This window comes from Bos indicus, chromosome X (genome assembly GCF_029378745.1).
Source record: "Bos indicus isolate NIAB-ARS_2022 breed Sahiwal x Tharparkar chromosome X, NIAB-ARS_B.indTharparkar_mat_pri_1.0, whole genome shotgun sequence".
Taxonomy (NCBI): domain Eukaryota; kingdom Metazoa; phylum Chordata; class Mammalia; order Artiodactyla; family Bovidae; genus Bos; species Bos indicus.
The window spans coordinates 58,525,658-58,549,171 of record NC_091789.1 but is presented as its reverse complement, the minus strand read 5'-3'; the positions used below and the strand labels follow the sequence as shown (position 1 = coordinate 58,549,171).

At 35.4% G+C, this 23,514-nt stretch overlaps 1 protein-coding gene across 3 annotated transcripts in view; it reads right to left on the bottom strand.

Annotated features, from left to right (window-relative positions):
- Positions 1 to 7,945: 7,945 nt before the first annotated feature.
- Positions 7,946 to 23,514, bottom strand: part of NRK (Nik related kinase) — a 129,888-nt gene continuing 114,319 nt past the window's right edge. For 2 of the 3 annotated variants that reach the window (XM_070785113.1, XM_070785111.1), the window contains exons 24-29: positions 21,417 to 21,515; positions 19,505 to 19,650; positions 19,067 to 19,216; positions 15,967 to 16,102; positions 12,894 to 13,033; positions 7,946 to 11,240 (exon numbers count right to left, since the gene is read on the bottom strand). In XM_070785113.1, the coding sequence (XP_070641214.1) occupies positions 11,145 to 11,240; positions 12,894 to 13,033; positions 15,967 to 16,102; positions 19,067 to 19,216; positions 19,505 to 19,650; positions 21,417 to 21,515 (767 nt within the window). In that variant the 3' untranslated portion in view covers positions 7,946 to 11,144. Of the gene's footprint in view, positions 11,241 to 12,893; positions 13,034 to 15,966; positions 16,103 to 19,066; positions 19,217 to 19,504; positions 19,651 to 21,414; positions 21,516 to 23,514 lie in introns of all 3 variants that reach the window. The other variant, XM_070785112.1, reaches the window with a different exon arrangement.

Here is a 23,514-nt window from a genome sequence, read left to right as displayed (position 1 = left end):
AGCTATGGATGTGAGTCTTTTTATAAGCTCAGATTTCCAGAAGAAAAATTTCAGCACTTCCTTGGAGTAAAATATTTACAAATTTGTACACATTGGAATGGGTAAAAGAAAAAAAAAAAAAAAAAACTTCACTTTGCTAGCATCACCCTTCCCCCAGGGCAACAAAGCTTAGGGCCAAAGAAATAAATGTGTGATTTCTCCCAGGGGAGAATGGGAGACTGGGTGAGTAAACACCTGCCTTTCCCAGGTGTATGGGACACTGCCAAAGAGAAATTTCTCTCTCATAGCATCCAGAGTATTAACTTCTGAGTTGCATGACTCGGGGTAAGAAAGATCAGGGGAGTAGCATAAAAGATTCCTAGAGGGTATTAAAGGGATATGATTTCTAATGATGGCATTCTGGAGTCCATTAGGAAAACTACCCAGAAGCTTCAAGGAAAATCTCAACTGCAAATCCCCCGGACTGGTTCACAGACACCCACAGTATATAATACCAAATTCATACCTCCCCCAACTCTGCAGCTGGCTCTCTGTGGTGACCATGACAGTGCGATTTGGAAGAAGACTAGGTAACGTTCACAGAAAGCAGGTCAGGGTCTGTGGGCAAGGGAGAAAGCATAAAGTTTAGCTGTAGTATTTCCTTCAAGAAAACAAAAGAACGGCAACCAACAACTGGCCTGATGCACTGTAGGATAATGAGAAGCCGTATAAGCTTAAGAATTCCGCCACAAGAAAGAACAAGAAGCATGGAGCAGTTGTATCCATACAATGTCTGAGAGAGTCTCAGGATTAACAGCAGGACTAATTAAAGATATTTCTAACCTGAATGCAGTTAGTAATGGTTGGAAGTAGTAATTGTTATTTCAACTGTGAAGACAGAAACACAAAACTCTAAGGAATGTGAAGAATTAAAGAAATACGATGGCACTAAAAGATTACAATAACCTTCTATAACCAAACACAAAGATATGGAGCTCTATGTTTTATACAATAAAGAATTCAAAATAGCGGTTTTAAGGAAACTCAGCTACAAAAAAACTTACAGACAATTCAGTGAAATCAAGAAAACAATACATAATCAAAATGAAAAATTTAACAAAGACATAGAAATCATAAAAATGAACCAAACACAGAGCTGAAGAATTCATGAAAATGAAAAAAAAATGCAATAAAGATCATAAACAGCAGAATAGATCAAATAGAAGAAAAAATATCAGTGGAGTCAGTGAGATAGAGGATAGAGACTGTGAAATAACCCAGTCAGAGAACAACAACAACAAAAAGAGTGAAATAAAGCCTTATGTGATCTATGGGAGACCATGAAAACACACACACACACACACACACACACACACACACACACAAATCATTGAAATTCCAGAAGGCAAAGTGAGAGAGGAGTCAGAAAGCTTATTTAATGAATAGTGGCTGAGAACTTTCCACAACTGGGGAGAGTTTAGACCCCCAAATTAATGAAATAGTTCATCCCATTATTTCAAGCCAAAACATTTTTTTTCCAAGACACATTATGATAGAACTGCCAAAATGAAAGACAAAGAATGTTAAAGGCAACAAGTGAAAAGAAGATTGTAATCTACAAAAGAACTCTCATTATACTTTCTTGGCAGAACCCTTACAGGCCAAGAGAGAGTAGGATGATAAATTCAAAGTTCTGAAAGGGAAAAAAAAGGCTAACCAAGAATGCTCTATCTGGCAAAGTTATTCTTCAACAATGAAAGAGAATAAAGACTTTCCCAGACAAACAAAAACTCAGGGAATTTATCCCCTCTAGACATGCCTTAGGGTTTCCCAGGTGGTAAAGAACTTGCCTTCCAATGCAAAAGACATAAGATATGCAGTTTCAATCCCTGGATCAGGAAGACCCCTTGGAAGAGGGCATGGTAATCCACTCCAGTGTTCTTGTCTGGAGAATCCCAAGGACAGAGGAGCCTGGTGGGCTACAGTCCTTGGGGTTGCAAAGAGTTGGATATGACTGAAGCGACTTGGCATGCATGCACGCACACACGACATGCCTAACAAGAATTGTTGCAAGGAGTTCTTTAAAAGGAAATGAAAGGCCACTATTCAGTAGAAAAAAACATGTGGAGATATAAAATTCAGTGGTAAAGGTAAATACACAATTAGAATAAGACTCTAATCCTTTAATATGATGGTATGTTAACTATATATAAAGGTTACAGGACAAGAGTATCAAAAATAACTATAGCCAGTATAATTTATTAATGAATACATAATATAAAAAGTGGTAAATTGTGACATTGCAAACATAAAGTGGGGAGTAAAATGGTACAGATTTTTTATGTGATTGAAGTTAAGTTGTTTGCAGCATAACATAAACTATTATAAGGTATTTTATGTAAGTCTCATAGTATCTACGAGCAAAATTCTATAATAGACTCACAAAAATAAAAAATAAAGATAAGGCTATCAGAGCATACCATAATGGAAAATCACCAATTTAAAAAGGAAGGCAATAAGAGAGATAGCAAGAAACAAGGGAACTACAAAACAACCAGAAATCAATTTGTAATATTAATTAGTCCTTCTAGTCTAGTGTTAGTTGCTCAGTTGTGTCTGACTCTTTGCCACCCCATGGACTGTATCCTGCTAGGTTCCTCTGTCCATCGGATTCTCTAGGTAAGAATACTGGAGTGGGTTGCCATTCTCCATGGGAATTAGTCCTTACATATCAGTAATTATTCTAAATATAAATGCATTGAATTCTCCAAAAAGGTACAGAATGACTGGATGGATTTTTTAAAAAAGGACCCAAATACATGCTGATTACAAGAGAATTGCTTCAGCTTTAAGGACACAGTTAGGCTCAAAGTGAAGGAATGGTAAAAGATATTCCATGCAAGTGGAAACCAAAAAGAGGAAAGGGGTAGTGATACTTATATCAGGTAAAATAGACTTTAAGCCAAAAACAGTAACAAGAGACAAAGTCATAATATTGATATAGAGGTCAACTAAACAAGAGGACATAACAATTGGAAATATATACACACTCAACATCAGAGCACATAAATGTATTAAACAAATACTAACAGATCTGAAGGGAGAAATAGACAACATACAGTAATAGTATGAAACTCTAATATCCCACTTCCAGCAATGGATAGATCATCCAGACAAAATATAAATAAGAAATTATTGGACTTGAACCATACTGTAGAACAGATAGACCTAAAAGATACATATAGGACCTTCTGCCAACAGCAGCAGACTATACATTATTATCAAGGATGCATTGAATATTCTCCAGGATACATAATATAGTAGGCCACAAAACGAGTCTTAGCAAATTTAAGAAGACTGAAATCATACCAAATGTCACTTCCAACCACAGTGGTAAGCAACTTGAAGTCAAAACCAAAAAACTGGAAAATTTACAAATACATAGAAATTAAACAACACAGTCCTGAACAACCAATGAGTCAAATAAGAAATCAAAAGGGAAATCAAAAATATATTAAAATATGAAAATGTAAAAACAACATACTGAAACATGAGATCCTGTAAAAATAGTTCCAAGAGTTTAATCAAATTATTGAATTGTTAATCTTGTCTTTAACTGTATTGGGGATGCTTTCTGTCACTATTTCTTTATATTATTTTCTGCACTACCCTCTTTTTCTCTTCTCTGTGTCTGGGACCTTGCTGAAAGTGAAATTGAAAGTGGATCAGTCATGTCCAACTTTTTGTGACCCCATGGAGTCCATGGAATTCCCTAGGCCAGAATACTGGAGTGGGTAGCCATTCCCTTCTCCAGGGAATCTTCCCAACCTGGGGATCAAACCCAGGTTTCCCACATTGCAGGCAGATTCTTTATCAGCTGAGCCACCAGGGAAGCTCAAGAATACTGGAGTGGGTAGTTTATCCCTTCTCCAGCGGATATTCCTGACCCAGGAATTGAACCAGGGTCTCCTGCATTGCAGGTGGATTTTTACCAGCTGAGCTACCAGGGAAGCCCTACCAGTGACCTTGTTGGTATACAAAAAAATTAATCCAAAAATATCCACTCCAAGGCCCAGAATAATAAATCTTCTAAAAACAAAAGGCAAAGGAAAAATCTTGAAAGGAGCCAGAAAGAAACAAAATTTTACCTATACCTGATTGTAGAGCCATAGTCAACTACATTAGTGATGTAGGAGACAAATCAAGAGAGAGTGATATCCCAGTGGCTGAGAGAGGAAATTGTTTCAAGGAGTGAGCAGTGCAAAGCGTATCAGTGTTGACTTATGTAGACTAGGGACCAATGGGATACCCCATTTTTTCTGATCCCTCAGACTTTCATGGAACCCTAATGGATAAATAACAATAGTCCAAATAAGTTTAAATTTCCTCTCAGACTGGTAGAATAGGAATTGGAGTTCAAATAACCATTTTTGCTTGTTTTGAATTAGTTTTTGCACATACAGGTTTGTGGAGTAAAATTCATAGGTACTTTCTACTTGTCGAATGAAATGTCTATTTCCCCAGTTTGTCATATAATGTTAATTTTACTTTTAGGGAGAAGATTTTCATTTTTGTGTGGTCTAATTTTCTTTGAACTTCATTGTATTCCTTTCTCACTGTGGATTTGTGAGACTCCATGGTATTGGAAGTTTGCGTTTAGAATTTTGGAAGTAGTGTTCCATTTGGCACTGCAGATGGTGACTGCAACCATGAAATTAAAAGACGCTTACTCATTGGAAGGAAAGTTATGACCAACCTAGATAGCATATTAAAAAGCAGAGACATTACTTTGTTAACAAAGGTCCGTCTAGTCAAGGCTATGGTTTTTCCAGTGGTCATGTATGGATGTGAGTGTTGGACTGTGAACAAAGCTGAGTGCAGAAGAATTGATCCTTTTGAACCATGGTGTTGGAGAAGACTCTTGAGAGTCCCTTGGGACTGCAAGGAGATCCAACCAGTCCATCCTATAGGAGATCAGTTCTGGGTGTTCATTGGAAGGACTGATGTTTAGCTGAAACTCCAGTACTTTGGCCACCTCATGCCAAGAGTTGACTCATAGGAAAAGACCCTGATGCTGGGAAAGATTGAGGGCAGAAGGAGAAGGGGACGACAGAGGACGAGATGGTCGGATGGCATCACTGACTCAATGGACATGGGTTTGGGTGAACTCTGGGAGTTGGTGATGGACAGGGAAGCCTGGTGTGCTGCAGTTCATGAGGTTGCAAAGAGTTAGACATGACTGAGAGACTGAACTGAACTGAACTGAGCAAATCGGACACATTCTTTCATCATCTAAAAAAGTACCTTTGGGGATTGCCTAGAATTTGGTATATTGGTTTATGGGAACATAATTTAAAATTTTGGGATCAAAAGTATATTGACATACTTTGGTGATCCTTAAATATGTCTCAGGACGCTTGCAACATTGAGTTGTTCTTGTGAAAAAAGAATCACATTCAAACCAAGTGTTTGTACAAAACAGTTAGATGACTTGTTTTTTGTGCTGTTTTACTAAATGACCTTTGTCATTTCTCATGATCCTTGGGTAATTACTAATGGGGCATAGTGGTCCATTATGTGTTGCTTTTAAAGGTAAACAAAACTTTAAAAGACACTATTTTAATTTTATTTTGATCTATCCTTTGTTTCACTTCAGGTTTATAGGGTAAAGTCATGTGAAGTTACCCCAAAGGTCATTACCCTTTGGTCCCCAGAACCCGGATGGTACTTTGATGAAAGAATTGAATTTGTCAGTCTTAATTTTAGGCTGTTGTAAATTTAATAGTACTAAATACAAAGCAAAAAAAAAAAAAAACTCATTTTTCAACTATTATTTTTATTGAGTATAAGTACCAAATGAGCCACTTGGACATATGGGATGGCAACATAAGAAAAAGTTAATCTTGAACCTGATTTTAAATTTATCTACAAAGTAGGCTGTGTACTAGCTTCTGAAAAGATAAATCCATATATAATCCATTTTATTCCCTTAGGAACTATTCTTTTTATATCAGTTGACATGGTTATTAATAACATAAAATGTGATATTTACAATATTTTTGAAACATGTTTGGTCTTTATTATATTAGCTGTTTATTAAAAAGTAGCCAACCTGAATATCCTTAGGTGAAGGTTATAGGACCTATAAGGAAAAAAGTGTTATTATATTGGAAAAAGATTAATAGATTTGCAGTGTTGGAGTCTGTAAACCCACTGCTCCCTTTGAGAATGATAAAGTTACTAACCACGATTTCTATTCATGACCTACCATATGCTCTCCTTTGGTAAAGGGTTCCCAGGATAATGCCATTTTTCAGTCTTGGGGTGTTACCCTGACCATTCTAATTCCAATCTGTGTTGATATTATTACTCCTTGGCTCATAACAGTGTCTTTTAAAGTAGTAGAAGTCTGTGGGACCTATGTATCAAGCTGAATGAGTCAATTTGATTATAATGAAGTACTTTAAATTTAGCCTATAAAAGCCTGTGCAAGTATGCCGTGTACAGGTAACACAACTCCAGAATGTCTGGCCATACTTGACAAATTAGAACCATACCAACTGGCACTCACAGTTAAGTCTGATGAATACCTCTCCAAAATGTTCTGAGACAATAGCATCTTCATGGAACCATTCCTCTAATGCTTTTGTGATCTGTTGAGAGAAGTGCTGTTCCTCTTCTGATCCCAGCTGAAGGACTCAAATCTTTCATGTTTGCTCTATCTTCCATTTTCTACCACCACTCCACACTAAACCTTTTCTTGGATATCAATAAACTATAAATATTTTTAAAAATACTTATTTTTTGACTGTGGTGGATCTTTGTTACTGTGCACAGGCTTTATGTAGTTGTGGTGCTTGGGCTTCTCACTGTGGTGGCTTCTCTTGTTACAGAGCATGGGCTCTAGCTCTAGGTACATGGCTCAGTAGACGCGGCTCTCAGGCTCTATAGCGCTGGCTCAGTAGTTGTGGCCCATGGGCTCAGTTGCTCTGTGGCAAGGCAGATTCTTAACCACTGAACCACCAGGGAAGCCCTGATCTATAAATATTTACTACTCTCTTTGGATACAGTTTTTACTCTTTGGGATGAGAAGGAAGTCAGCATTAAAACTTGCTCAGGTTTTACCCTTGCTCATACCCCATGAGTCTGTGTAAAATTCTACACATTTAGAGGAAATGTGTTATTAGTTTTTTTTTTTAATTTTATTATTATTATTATTTATTACTTTACAATATTGTATTGGTTTTGCCATACATCAACATGCATCTGCCACGGGTGTACACGTGTTCCCCATCCTGAACCCCCCTCCCACCTCCTCCCCATACCATCCCTCTGGGTCATCCCAGTGCACCAGCCCCAAGCTTCCTGTATCCTGCATCGAACCTGGACTGGCGATTCGTTTCTTACATGATATTGTACATGTTTTAATGCCATTCTCCAAATCATCCTCCCCCTCCCTCTCCCACAGAGTCCAAAAGACTGTTCTATACATCTGTGTCTCTTTTGCTGTCTCGCGTACAGGGTTGTCGTTACCATCTTTATAAATTCCATGTATATGCGTTAGTATACGGTATTGGTGTTTTTCTTTCCGGCTTACTTCACTCTGTATAATAGGCTCCAGTTTCATCTACCTCATTAGAACTGATTCAAATGTCTTCTTTTTAATGGCTGAGTAATACTCCATTGTGTATATGTACCACAGCTTTCTTATCCATTCATCTGCTGATGGACATCTAGGTTGCTTCCATGTTATTAGTTTTTAATTCCACTACTGCACAACCCATAAAGATTTTGGTTCAATTAATATACCCCTCCTTCACTAGAATTCCTAATGGAACAATAGGTAGAACCCCTAACACCTTCTAATCAGTGCATTATTACATACTTTAAGGAAATGAATAATCCTTCAATGAGTCGTAATTCTGAAGTATTAGATGAGTATAGTTCAAATAATGACATCAATCAATACATTTAAAATTTTTTATTTTTAGAGATTGAACAATGATTCATTGCAATTTTTCTGAATAAACAATTAGCAGTCTCAAAGATTATTTCAATAAATTTTAAAATTAGAGCACAGATTGCATACAAATTGATTTTATATGCACAGTTTTGAAAAGAACTTAAGAGTACTTAAAAGATCCAATGACATCAATCAGTACGTTTAAAATTTTTTAGAGATTGAACAATGATTCATTGCAGGTTTTCTGATGAAACAATTAGCAGTCTCAAAGATTATTTCTATAAAATTTAAAATTAGAGCACATATTGAATACAAATCGATTTAAATAGGTACAGTTTTGAAAAGAACTGAAGAGTACTTAAAAGATCCCATTGAATTCATGTGGCATGATTCCTAGTTTAATTGATAGTGTCTCAGTTAAGTAAGTCCTGGCAGAAAACACTTACTGATTAATTATCTAGAAACTGGTAGCACTAAAATATTAAAATTTATGCATTCAAATGGTTTGTGTGTGTGCTTGTGTGTATGCATGTATGATTTGTGCTTTGCCTAATCTACTATCTTAACGATTATCCTTTCTGTTTCCTGAGGCGCTTAACCTTACTTCAAAAGACCTAATCATACTGAACTTTTCTTGTCAGCTCTTTGCATATATCACATTTCTAGTTTACAATGATTTCTTCTATTTTGGACAAGGGCTTTGGAGTAAAAACTAAAGTACACTAAAATAAACTGTACTCTGTCCCAATGCTACTCACAAGCTGCCAGAACTTTCATGCTTCAACTCACAGGACTTGGGAATTTGGCTTTCCAGGAATCCCTGTCAATGCTTCTGTGATGAGTCAGGGCTTCCAGGTGCTGCTGCTACAAGGTGAGGTGTAGTTACAATTTTTTCTTTACTGTGCACTGACTATGAAATGTAATTGCTCCTTCATTTTCTTGTTTCAGCTGGCAAAGGATGTAAAAATTCCAGATGGATTAAACATCTAAATTGGAAATATTCATTACCAACAAATGACTAAATATTTTCAGTCCTTCCTAAGTTGGCTATCCAACATCTAATCTCCCTTAGTATGTGCCTAGCTTCCTTTCCTCTTAGCACCTTATCATTTAACGCTCAATTACACATTTGCAATCTCTCTTGCTTATTTACTTTGGGACACCTCTGTAGATGCAGTTCACTACTGTGTATATTTGCTAGAATGACAGCCACAGAGCACAATGGGAGTTGACTTCCTAAAATAGTTTACTGTCTTACTGTGTTAAAAATATGATTTAAGATAAAACTTATTTTTGAACCTTAACTGAGTAAATATTATGAAGAAAAAAATGAATTTTTAAAAGACTTGATTCTACACACTACTTAAATGAGAGAATTTTCTGAAATTCAAACATAGCAAGCTCCATCTGCTCAGCGATGAGGTACTTGCACAAAGTTCCCCATGGCCTTTTTGGTGTACAAATTAAAAAGGAAGACTAATTCTAAGGAAATAATTTGACATAAAAGTTTGTTTTCTCTTTAAACTACTGCATTTAAAAAGTTATTTGAGTTGTAAACACTCAAGGATAAGCCAGTTTTAAGATCACATTATTGTGTCACAGTAACAAATGCGAATCACATTTATCTTTAATTCATGGATTCAGGTTCTCCTAAATTCTCATTATTGAGCTACTACATTCTTGATAAAAGTTATTAGGAAAATCCAAATCATCATTCCTGGCACCTAGGTACCAAGAAATAGTGTGCTATTATGAAATCACATATAGTTAGCTGCTTTTGTATTTTGGTTAACCAGGTAGTTTGAAAATTATTATCCCACTAGCACTGTCTTCAGATTTTAGAAGTAGAACTAGAGGAATTATAGTGAGGTATACTTTGTGGTAGTTCTGTTGCTTCTTTATTGCCCCAGAACTAACCATGGTATTGAGGATGGATATGGAGAAATGATGCTTTTCACCAGGTAGCAATTACCATAGGCGACCAAATGCCACCTATCTATGGCGTCTATAATATATAGGGGTGATGGACTAGCATGATTTTTTTCACTGCTATAAATTTGCGACCTAGGTATTTGATAAAGTTGTATTTTTTTCCAAATCTTTCCTTTTAACCTATTACATTAAGTCCCTACATATGAACTTATCACTTTTAGATTAATTTCTGATTTTACAGAAATAGAACCATGAAAAACACAAGTATTAGCGGTCAAAAATTTTTGTTGTTTTATTTTCTTATTTTTGCTTAATAACTGGAGGGAAGTTTTCCTACAGTTTAATCTGGGATCAGGAAAATACTCAAAGCTGTCTGATAGTCACATTGTTGGCCATATAAGAATTTTGATAAATCAACCAATCTGTCTTTGGGACAGAACTTGACGCCTACTTTAAAGTATTAAAAAATACAACTTATTCTACAGTACATATGTATAGGAGTTCAGTCCTGTAATCAGGCTTGCAAGTGTATTATTTGGTGGTTCTTATAGTTATTGCACATCTTTGGGGTTTCTGAGGAAAATCAACTATTTTAGGCTTTCTTCCTTTCTCCTTATCAAGAGAAAACCAGCTTAACATGGGATGAAAAGAACATAACTGGTCTCTAACCGTGGGCTTAACTGTCATGGAGCAATGAGGGAAAAGGGGGGCCTTTCCCCCTTTATCACTGTATTTTCTCCAGGCATGCAGGTTGTTCAGCCTTAGGTCTGGTTTATACCTAGTCCTTATTATTTTCATTTCATAATCTAACATTCGGTTCTTTCTAGGACTTGGCAAATCTGTATATGGTTTGTTGCTATTTTGATTTTTTTCTGGGGGGAAAAAAAACCCTCATTCAGGGGCAACTCTTTTGAAAGCTGTTTGGAATCTAACGCATTACAGGTTTCTTAACTCCATGTTGTAAAATTCCGAATATAGATACTGTCCAAACTGTCCAAAGAGTAATGTTTGAATTCACAGTAACAAAAGTTACAAAGTTTGTGCAAAAGATATTGTACACCATTGGAGTACATAGAGCTTGCTATAGTTAATTTTATATATAAAGCTGCATTTATCATTAAAACTATTCTGTGCTACATTAAAAGTAAAGTATCTGATTTAATTTTTCCCTACAAGTAAAAGTGAATGCTCATTTAATCTCAGAAAATTTAAAAATGCAAATTGTATATTTATGATGCTTATAATCAGTATAATAAATCATTGGAAACTTTTAAACACCATAATTGCTTTGGAGCTCTTCAAGTTTTCCAAGGGTCATGAAGTAAACCCGGCTGTGATGATTGCGCAGGATAGAGGTAAAGAATAGCTTTAAAAAGAGAGAAAGAGACAATATCAGTAAATATTTAATAACTGCAAATTGATATTTGATAGGTACAACTATCATTTCAATTTATCTGTTATCAATCAATTTCAAAAAGAGATTTCCTTAGATTAAAATATACAAATTCAAATGAGTATGGAGCCAAAATTATAATTTAAAAAGTACTTTTTACCATATTCTATATGACTGTACTTCATATAGTTTAAATAAAATTAAGTTTTTGTAGGTGACATTTATCTGCTAAATTTCTTGATTGGTTTCATTAACAATTTAAAAAAATCTACTTTTACTTAAGTTAGCTTTCTTTTTACTTTTAATATATGGAAAATATCATATTATTTAGATGCAGTTCACACTGTCGCTGGTGCTTAAGTGGCCACTGAAATTTTCTACTGGGTACAATTTTCTATTTCAGTGTAATAGACTGACATGAATAGATTGATATTATCAGCTAAACCAATTGACTTAGAGAGGAACATGTTGTGCAAATATGGTCTGTGCCATAAAGAAAATTAGGACAGTACAAGAATATAAATAGCAAACAGAAGTATTCTTGTTAGGACCAAGGTTTTCAACCTCCACAATGGATATACTTAGGAAGGTGTGTGACGTAATGATGAAAACAACACTAGCTACCCTTGACTTAAAACCTTTTATGTGCCAGGCTGTCGACCTACGAGATGCTTATTATATATACATTATTGATAATTTACAGAATTGTTCCAAGTTATTAATATTCCCATTTTTGAGATGAAAAAAACTAAGGTTCAGAAAAACAAGTCAAACTTCCAGGTTCTCACATGTAGTTAGATCTGGGACTGCATCCTAGATGTACCTGATCTCAATCATTGGTTCTTGCCATTCTCTCTCTTTATACTGTAAACCAGTACCTTTTATTGATGCCCAGTGCTTTACCCTGTGGGTTCTGATAATTCAAATCCTCTGAAATTTCTTACAAATGTGAATGCTTCCTAGTCTTATTAGAATTATTTTTTCATGCTATTATTTGTCACAACATGTAGGGACTGTTCTGATATCATACAATTCATTTTTTCCATATAAACTATCTGAATTGGTTAAAATTGATCACATTACACAAATAATTGCCAAATATTGATTTCCTTTTTCTTTTCTGTAAAGTGGACATGATAATGTCCACTTACGAAGATTAAGTGTGATAGCCTCTTAAGTATTTAGCACAAACTCTACTATATGATTAGGTGTTCAACAAACATAATTAACTTTTTCCTTCTTCTGTTATTGGATTATGTTGAAAACTATAAAAGGCAGATCTACTCAAGCATTATCTTTCAAAATGTCATATTAATATGAATGTGAAAAGAACTACGCATCACAGACAATAATGGAATTTGTAACAAATAGAGGCTAGTTTTGCTTTGAACACCATTAGAATTTTTACATTTTTGAAACTGATTTCTCTTGAAACCAAATTTCATCATTTACCAAATCAATGTTTCTAATGCAAATTGCAAATTTATTTTTATTATATTATTAATATGTCAATTTGGGAAATTAACATAAATATACTTATAGCCAGAAAGAAAACAATATAAATTTCCTCAGTTAATTTGCATTGCTTGCTTTACTTTTGCTCTAACTGGGGTATGTAAACTATACCTTGTCACCTCGGGTACACAGAAATCTCAGCTTCTTAATTGATCTGCGCTTCAGTTCACTTTCCAGAACCCTTGACTGCGAAGAGCGGACTTCCATGGCCTTTTGGCCCCACCCTGTGGTTCTCTGTGAACACTCAAAAGCTACAATAAAAATTTAAAAATCAGAAAAACACAAAATATTTCTGCCAGTGATGGAAAATTATAACTACAGCTAATGTTTGATTATTAAGAGGGACATTACTACAGTTTGGATGAATACATTCTTATTTTCCTCCGTCTAAGTCAGTAGTTTGGCCATTATGCTGCTCAACAGAATGTTCAAGCTAGCTATGTACTCTCATCATTGTGATCAACTATTCACCATAGTGAATAACTAGATCTAAGTTAATTTTTGTATTTACATTCTCCAACACCACAGAAAAAGCTGAAGGTTAATGTTAACCCCTTTGTAGAAAATCAAATCTACTCACAGTCATTATTTTATAATCTAGTTGGGGTACAATATCCTGTATGGGTTTGTACTTGTGCTTAAGTGACATACATGGAAACCTAACTCATCAAAATTAAAACTGTTAAAAAATGACTTGCTAAAAGAATGACTTTAGCAACTCTGCTGCTGCTGCTACTACTGCTAAGTCACTTCAGTCATGTCCGACTCTGTGCGACCCCATAGACGGCAGCCCACCAGGCTCTGCCATCCCTGGAATTCTCCAGGCAAGAATACTGGAGTGGGTTGCCATTTCCTTCTCCAATGCATGAAGGTGAAAAGTGAAAGTGAAGTAGCTCAGTCCTGTCCGACTCTGAGCGACCCCATGGACTGCAGCCTACTGGGCTCCTCCGTCCACGGGATTTTCCAGGCAAGAGTGCTGGAGTGGGGTGCCATTGCCTTCTCCGTTAGCAACTCTAATGTAATTCAATTAAGTACCATGTTATAAACAGAACTAAAGCTAATTTGACACTGTTAAGCCTTTCTCTTGCTTAGGAAATTTTTATTAAGATTAAAACTTTTGGGTCCTGCTTTATATTATTCAGTGACAATTAAGATTATGACAACTGCTTTAAAACAGAAAACCTAGTTATGTAAATAGCCATATAATCAGCTAACACTGTAAGGTATTTTCTGACATAGTGAGCAGTATTTTTTTCAACAACTGCATACAGCAAAATTTATAAACTTCATGCACAGTCTACTTGCTGAGTCCAAGTACCCAGTTCATATGGCATTAAATAATTTCTACCTTGATTCTAAAGCACATTAATTTGCCACTTAACCTAGCTACTGAGCTAGTTTGTATATGAGATAGAATCCAATGATTTAGTTGGGAATGCTTAATGATGCTTCCTATGATTGCTGCATCTCTATATATTTGTTTAAAAATCCAAAGCAATGATCTTATTAGTGAGAACATTCATTATATCTAAAGGAAAATGTAAAATTTAGATTGGGGAAATCTGGATCTGGGTTAGTTTTAAATTAAAAAAGAAGTTATGTTTAGACAAAAAAAGAGAGCAATTGATTTCCTTAATATTAGAGTTATAAAGCAATCTTTACATGCTCTCAAATTACCCTTAATACACAGACCAAAATATCTTCTCATAGTGCTCTAATTTATTTTACATATAGAGAGGTACTTTTCAATTTTAGTTACTTAAAATAGCTCTGTTTTAGGTTGGAAGTTGTCTTGCCTAAGGATAAGAACTGTAGCAGATGACTTTTTAAGATCTTTTTGATTCCTATCATTGTTTACTGACATAAATATAGGGGTTACATTTCACATTTGAGCTAAATTTCCTTATTCTAATTTCTGATTAATAAATTGATCACAACCACTGTAAAAGTTAGAACAAGGCATTATTTTCAGTTTATTTTGCCCCAGATCTGTCAATTATATTGTAAGCATTTACTTCTTTTCACAAAATGGTTTTAAACCCTCTGTGAGTTCTTACCTTTTGAAGGAATTGGATGTTTTCAGGACATTCCTTAACACTATGTATGCAAAAAGAAAGGACTCTGCAGATGCAATGCAATGTGCCATCATCCATAGTGAAAAAATGTCCATTAAAAACGCTCTCTCAAACTGGTCCTTAAAGTCACATGTGGACCACATTTAGCCATTTTATAGAGATTTCAGAAGCTTCTAACTTTTTATTGATAAACTACATTTCTCTCTCTCTCTTATCTTTCTGTCTTCTTCTTTTCTTTCCTTCCTTCCTTCCTTCTTCCATCTATCTCTCTCCCCCTCTTCTTCTCCCTTTTCCTTTATTTGCTTCATTAAACTTATCCTCCTTCCAGGAACATTTCAACAAAATCATTCTACTCTAGTATTTTTGCTGTTTATAGGCATTATTCTGTTTCCTATTTAGAATTACCTCTGTAGTCATCAAGCCTCAGAGACATGTACGAGAGATTCAAGTTATTCAGATTTCCCAGATTGGTAGTCCTGTGCTGGTCAGGAAGAAAAAAAAATTTTTCCCTGGTCTAATGAAGATGAAAAGGCAGTTTTCTTTGTGTTGCCATCTGGGTAGTATCTAAGAGCATTTCAGTCAGTCATATTTATCTGTTTTGTAAATGAAGGATGATGAAATCTTAGTGACAACCAATGAGTCACAAAAGCAGTTTGTATTTGATTCTTCACAGGAATATTACTGGCTAAACAGAACACTATTGACTGTACAAAATGGAAATATTTGGCTCCTCTCTTATATTAGTTGGCACTCTCTTAAGATAAAGGTAAAAACCCCAAATCAATGTTATGGAATGAAGCATTTTCAACATCTGTGTAAAATCTGCAAGCAAAAGGAGTTAAAATAAAATGATAGATTATTATAGAAAATAATCACTTTCTTATTTTAATTGCATGCTTATTGAAAATGAACTACTAAGACAGCCAAAATCAGCCTCTTTGTGGTAGCCTTGTGAAATCATTAAGCATAAGAAAAACATATACATTATCTTACAAGGGAGTAAATATGCAGTACCCCAAATTAACCCTAGATGCCTTGAGAAAAAGTGACACTTTAGGAAATAGAAGCTTTTCTGGGATCATATGAAAGGAGAAAAATTTTCCACATACCTACGGAGGATGGTATGTCTTTCCACACATCAAGGATATTCTTGAAGAGTTGTTCATTTGCTTCCACGGAAAGGGATTCAGCATTGAAGGTGAGCATCACGCCAATTCCCAAGGAATCAGGTAAAATGATGATATTCTGTGGTATAATGATTTCCAGGGGCTAGAATTATGTTCCATAAGGATTTATATGTCCAACATTTTATCACTACTACTTTAATAGAAGCAGCTTGGATGAACAATAAAGACCAAAGAGGGGTTCAAAGTACAGAGAGGAGAGAAATTTCTGTTTTAGCACTAAACAGCATGCTATCCAACACTTGAGAAGAGCTTTCCCTATGTCATAAGGTTGTTATTGTTTAATATTCTCCTATATTTTTAGGAGAAAAATTATATATGTAAAAAGCAGAATATATTTCTAACAGAGAAATTTGTTGAAATTTCACTAAGTATGATGTATAATGATAGAAGAAACATCACTTGTTTGATTTCAGATTCATTTTAGCACATTAATGAATACTAAATTTAGTAAGGAATGAACCAATTAACAAATACAAAATCACTGGTTATCATCCAATTCATTCAAATCAGAAATAGAAAATTAACTCTAAAATAGCTTGAGCTTAAATATTTAGAAGGAACAGCCTTATAATATTCTTCACTGCTTGAAATGTAACAGTCATCCTCCCTTCAAAAAAATTATAGAATTTATTATCCAATTTACATAATCTTAAAATATCTTCAATTCAGAGAGGTACTAGGTGATGAAATATTAAGAAATATCTAAGAATTTCTAAATTTCATGATGCACAAAACAATGTGACAAAACGCCCAAACTATAGATATTGTCACGTTAATCATATTTCCCTTAAAAATGAACAATCAATTCCTCTTATCATGTCTCCAATTTAGCAATTTAAGGGAAAAAATGTCAGAAACTATACTTGCCAAACCCAGCGCACTCAGGCCAAGTGCTTGTGGCCATGCCTCAGTCTCAGCAACAACAATTCTTAAAACTAAAATGGGGATCCAGAGGCCAAAAGCAATTTTAATGCGTTCCCTGGGCACTCGCATGAGCAACTGAATCAGAAAAGAGATGAAGGAAGAGAGAAAAAGAAATTGCAAGAAAAAAGATTGTCTCAAAAACTTTGTTTAGAATAGAGCTGAGCTGCTGTAAATCAGAAAGCATCAGAGGTAATTCTCTTGCTTCTCAGATGATTCCTGAAGTAATCAGATATTCTTTTAGCACACATAGCTCCCTTGTAGCTTTATAGCTTTTGTAATCTAGCACTGTTGGAAAAATTATTTTTAGTACATCCTGTTTCAGAAGACACTCTCTCCTCCCTTATATTAGAGTCCTTTCTCTTTTAATGGGTCAAGACACTAGGGCATTTAGCTAAAAATTCTATTTTTGAATTCACTTAAGGTATCCTAATTAGGCCAGAAAATGATGAAAAAAAAATCCTCTTCTCTCATTGTTTCCATAATAATTAACAGATTGCTCGAAAAGAAAGTAATTCTTCTTGCTTAGTAGTCAAGTTGAACACAGAATTCAATCTTCCTGAATGACTTTTCCAATAAGTATTAACTTGGATCAATACTGAGGTTTTCAATAACGCATGATGTGATGTAAAAAAAAACAAGATGCAGGAAGTGATGGAAGACCTTCCAAGTGAAGAATACTATAATATTTATACTAAAACTTACCTGAACTCATATTTAAGTGGCTTTGTCTGGGGCTCGGTTCAGTGTTTTTGACATTATAAATTGTGATTTTTATATAATCATAGGTGACAACAGAATGACCATCTAATTGGATTGTTAAATCTGACCAAAACTTGAAAAAACAGCCTCCATTAATGATCTGACAACTGTTCTGTGTAATCTGTCAGAGATATACGAGATAACTCTGAAAACTGTGCAATGTGTGATTGCAAAAACTGTGCAAAAGTGATTCAGAAGTACAAAAAAGTTTTCTCCTGGACTTTTGTATAACACTAAACTGCTAAAACTTTAGTGTTTGACAAAATGGGGAATTTAAAAAGATTTGTTGATTCATCTCTTCCTTTTTAATATAATTTTCAATAGGAAAAAAATGTCATTTCTACCATTATATGTATATTGTGTGTGTGAGTGTGTGAGGTATTATGTTATGTTTGAGCTCTTTATATAAATGATGTGTGTAGTATTTTTACAACTATTCATATTTTAGATGCTGTGCCATATTTTCATGTTTATAATTATTTAAGAGTTGAGAGTTGATATGCATTAGCTTTTAAAGTGTTGAATCCTTGATCAGAAATTCTAAGTATAAAGTATACTATAAGAGAATACTTTATGATAACTTGCTATATATCATAGTTTACTAAAATCTGGATAAAGAAAGGGCATATACATAATAATGCATAATGAGATGCAGAGAACTAAAAGCAAGGGTTATAAACTCATATGCCTAAGAGGGCCAGTTATTATAAATACATAAACATGGATGGATAGAGAATGCATAGCATATGTTCCATCCAAAAGTGGGCAGGCACCAATTGGTTCCAGTTGATTATGGCCAGATAGTAATGTTGGATCATTGGTTTTTCAATAGAAATCCAGATTTTAAGTGTAAACTAGGGATTCAGTTCAGTTCAGTCGCTCAGTCGTGTCCGACTCTTTGCTACCCCACGAATCGCAGCACGCCAGGCCTCCCTGTCCATCACCAACTCCCGGAGTTCACCCAAACTCATGTCCATCGAGTCAGTGATGCCATCCAGCCATCTCATCCTCTGTCATCCCCTTTTCCTCCTACCCCAATCCCTCCCAGCATCAGAGTCTTTTCCAATGAGTCAACTCTTCGCATGAGGTGGTTCATTTAAAAACAAATACAAAACATCACTGTGCCAGACAAAGTCTATCTGCAGAACGGACTTAGCACTCTGGACTAAGAAACCATCAGTGACTTTTGTTTATCCATTACTACCTTCTGGCACTCAATACTTACCTTTTAGGTCTCAGTTCTAATATAGATATTGTTACTCGTATTTTTAAACCTTTTAAGAGTTTCACAGTTGGAAATACTCAAATTATGTTACACAATAATTTCCAGGGATCTTACGTTATTTGGCAGGGTCACATCAGACATAACCTCAGATTCTGCATCAATGATGTGATATCCATCTGCTGAGCTGAAGAAAATCTTTAGTCTTTTTTCAGAACCAATAGCCAGGTCAACTGTCACTGGCTTATGACCAAGTGTTGGAAACACCTGTAGGTATAAAACCAAATATGGCCAAAAGGCCAAAAATGACATTCTGTCTAAGGTGAAAATTCTCCCGCCCGTTTGCTTAACAGGTGTATAGAACCCAGAATGATTTTTAAAATTACATAATACATTTAGAGACCTATGTATTACAACTTGTCATATCTGTTAACTCAACAAGAACAATTATATTCAGGTTCTAAATATTGAGTTTTCCTTCAAAGGCCAAATCTTCAAAAATCATAAGAGTTTTATATGGCCTTGTATCCTATGTGCTGTATTTAAATTCCTTGCCTTGAGCTTCAGCAAATGAAGGAGCTCATCTGGTCTCTTAAACCGGTTTGCTGGATCAGCTGCCTGTATTTTTGCCAATATTCGTATATAGGCTTCATAGGACATGTAGTCTCCTTCGGAGTCTGCTGATTGATCAATGCACACTTGGTAGGGAATGAGAAAGGCCAGACATGTTAACCTACCATAGACTGGGTGTACTCTAGGCTATTATGGTTCCTAGTCCAAGGAAACAAAAAGCCAAACAGGATACATTGCCAAGTTCAGGTCACAGTAGAGGACTGGGCATCACAGGTTTCACCATACTGAACTCATGTGGTGGGATTCAAGAACTGGAGTGAGGATTTAGACAAGGAACTGTATATCAGGCCAGACAGACTGTTGGTACTTACCTTCTTTGCTTCCCAGCTCCATACCAGGCAGCTCTGACCAATCAGCAGACACCCAGGAACAAACCCATATCCAAATACTGACAACTGACCCAATGTCCAATTTAGGGAGATCAGATCAGGGATGTGATTTGTGTCAGGACAGGCCCAGACTATCTATATAGTAGTCTGTGCTATTTATAAAAGAACATATTTATTGTACAAATGGCTCAGCCGGTAAAGAAATCCGCCCACAATTTGGGAGACCTGGGTTCGATCCCTGGGTTGGGAAGATCCCCTGGAGAAGGGAAAGGCTACCCACTCCAGTCGTCTGGCCTGGAGAACCCATGGACTGTATAGTCCATGGGGTCACAAAGAGTCGGACACAACTGAGCGACTTTCACTTTCAGACATTTGAGGAGCAGCCATAAACATTACCCCATCTATATTGTACACATGTGATGTTTTAGTCTATAAAATATAATATGTAAACAGATCCTAACCTAAGATATGATTGTATTTCATGAATACCTTACTGGGGTCTATCATGATGTGTCCCTATCAGTGCTTTGAAAAACTCCATGGACCAACCAGTTCAAAATCTCCTAGGATGTTTGCTAAAAATACAGATTCCCCAGGCCCCATTCCAAACCTAATTTGGCCTGGAGTTCGCCTGAGGTCTAAACTTTTAACAAATGCTTCAGATGATTCTAAGAAGCTACCGGATTCTATGTAGTACCACTGGTTCATTAATCAGTCTTTATTAATACAGAATAAACACAGAATAATTTTATTTATGTTGAGTTCTGAAGCACTGTAAAAAGATAATAAAGATAAAAATAGTCTCCAGTTTATGAAATGTGATTAAAAATCATCAGCGACTTAATTGTTTGGGACACTAAATGGTTACCTTATGAGGCTGATCCATAGAAGTTCAGTTAAACCAAAATAAGGGCGGAAACAGTACTTGCAATCCAAATAAGCCTAACCAGCATTTCTTGTAATAGTTCTAGAGAGAAATGTGTTTAGAGATCCAGCTTGGAAGGAATATAGAGCCACCCTTTCCTCCCCACTCCCACCTATTATAGTCCTGGTCATGAGAGCAAAGGCTTTCTTTTCCTTTATTCGTCTACCAGGGGGTTCCCCACTCTACCACTGTCACATCTTTCCTTACCTTCCCTCTGCTCTCCACCCCTCACTAAGAGAGAAAAGGGACTTTCTCAGCTTCAAGTCATTGGGGTAGCACCCAAAGCTTGTGTTTGTGGCTTTAGAAGAGGAGTTCTTCATGTTAACTACAGGAATTGGGAGTGAGGAGCTGGTAGGGAGTTCCTGTAAGGGGAGGGGTCAGGGATTTCCCTCACATTCTCCCTTGGTTTGGTACCTGCAAATTGTCTAGAAAAGGGTTAAATGATAATTATTGACATGGTATATTCAAATTACATTAACTGTAGAAGAATAGCATCTATATTTCTCCTACTATATTCCAAATACTGTTCTGTTTACAATTTCTCAAAAGAAAGCCCAATGAAAATGGAGACCACTCACTTTAATGGCAGTGTTTTCATCAAAGGACTTTGGTGCCCATGCATACAGGTGAATCGATGATTTCAAAGCAATTGCAATATATGTTGTTTCTTCATGTTGGACTACAATGATAAAATACAAAGAAGTAACAATGCCACAGGGTTAACAAGAACACTCAAGTATTTGTATTTGTTGTTAAAAATGTCGTAACAATGACAATTAAGAAGGCAATAGCATCCAGAATGATTTATGGATTCAATGCAATCTCTAAAATCCCAATATGTACAAACAGAAATGCTGATTAAAATTCACATGGAATTAGAAGAGGCCAAAATGCTCTTAAAAATAAAAAACAACGTTGGAGGACTCACAGTACCCAGTTTCTAAACTTATTATAAGCTATAGTAATCAAAGCAGTGTAGTACTGACATAAGGATAGGCATATAGATCAATGGAGTAGAACTGAATGTCTATAAATAAAGTACATTTATGGTCATGGTGCCAAGAATATTCAATAGAGAAACAACAATTTCTTCATCAAATGGTACTGAGACAACTGAATATCTACATATAAAAAAATGAACTGGATGTCTTACCTTAATCCATATATACAATAATTAACTTGAAATGGATCAAAGACCTAAATGTAAGAGCTAAAACTATGAAGCTATTAAAAGTAAATAAACCCTCATGGTAATAGATTCTCATATTTGACACCAAAAGCATAAACAACAAAAGAAATAAACAGCTAAATTGGGTTTCATTAAAATTCACTCTTCTATGTATCAAAGGACACTATCAACAGAGTGAAAAGACAAAGTATGGAACAGGAATAAATATTTCCAAATCATATATCTGTAAGGGTTTAGTATCCAGAATATACAAAAAACACAACTCAATAACAAAAGGATAAATAGCCCAAGGGAGATATACAAATGGCCAATAAACACTTGAATGCTCAACAACATTATTCATGAGGGAAATGCAAATCAAAACTATAATGTGATGCCACTTTATACCTACTTGGATGGTTGGAACCAGAAGAAAGACATTTTAAACAATGAATTTATAATAGATAAATAAAAGATGAAGTATTTATACAATGCAATACTATTCAGCAATAAAAAGGAATACTGATACATGTTGTACTGGTTATAGCATGGATGAACCTTGAAAACATGGTATGTGACAGAAGCTTGTCACAAAAGATTATATAATGTATAATTCCATTTAAGTACATCATGGAGAAAAGACAAATCTATAGCAGAGAAAGTAGATCAGTAGCTTATTCAGATTATGAAGGGAATAAGGTAAGAGGAATTAAATTTGCAGTGATTGCTAATGGCTATGATGTTTCTTGTTAGAATGATGAAAATCAGATCATGGTGATGGTTACACAACTCTATAAACATACTGCAACTCACTTAATTGTACGCTTTAATTGGGTATATTTCAATAGAGCTTTTTTATTAAAGAAAGAGAAAGTTTATAAAAAGTATATGTTTGCCCTTGGCCAGACCTTCTGGCTCTTATGAAATATGTTGTCCTACTTCTAGATTTATGTTTATGCTAAATCCCTCTTCTTTGGCAGAGATACTGCTGCTGTCTTCTCTAGCCAGACTTCATCTAAGACTAATATATAAGAATTCTCTCTCTCCTTTCCTCTCCCTCTCTCATTCTCTCTCACTCTGTGTCTCTGCCTCTCTGAGTCTAGCTTCACTTTCTTTCTTTATTTTTTTTTTTAACTGTTCAGAAGTAGGTCAAAGAATTATGATTAATAAATCCCCCAACAAGCAAACAAATTCTCTTTTAAGCAAATAATGCTGATAATTTCAATATATGGCAGTAATTGGTATCAGTCCACTATTTTGTGGACCTTGGAAGGCTATGAAAATACCATGCAAGTATGGTTATGTTGTTATTCTCCTTTGGGAAGGAGCTACTGTTCCACTCGTCAGTAGGACAAGTGTTATTAGAGAGCTGGGATGGATTGGAATGCAATCAGCCAGGAAAAGTAGACTAAACTAGTCCATTCATTTCACAAATGCACAGAACTATCTTTGCAAGGTTGACTATCTTTGTAAACTCTCTCTTATAGAACTAAAAACTTGATAAGTTATT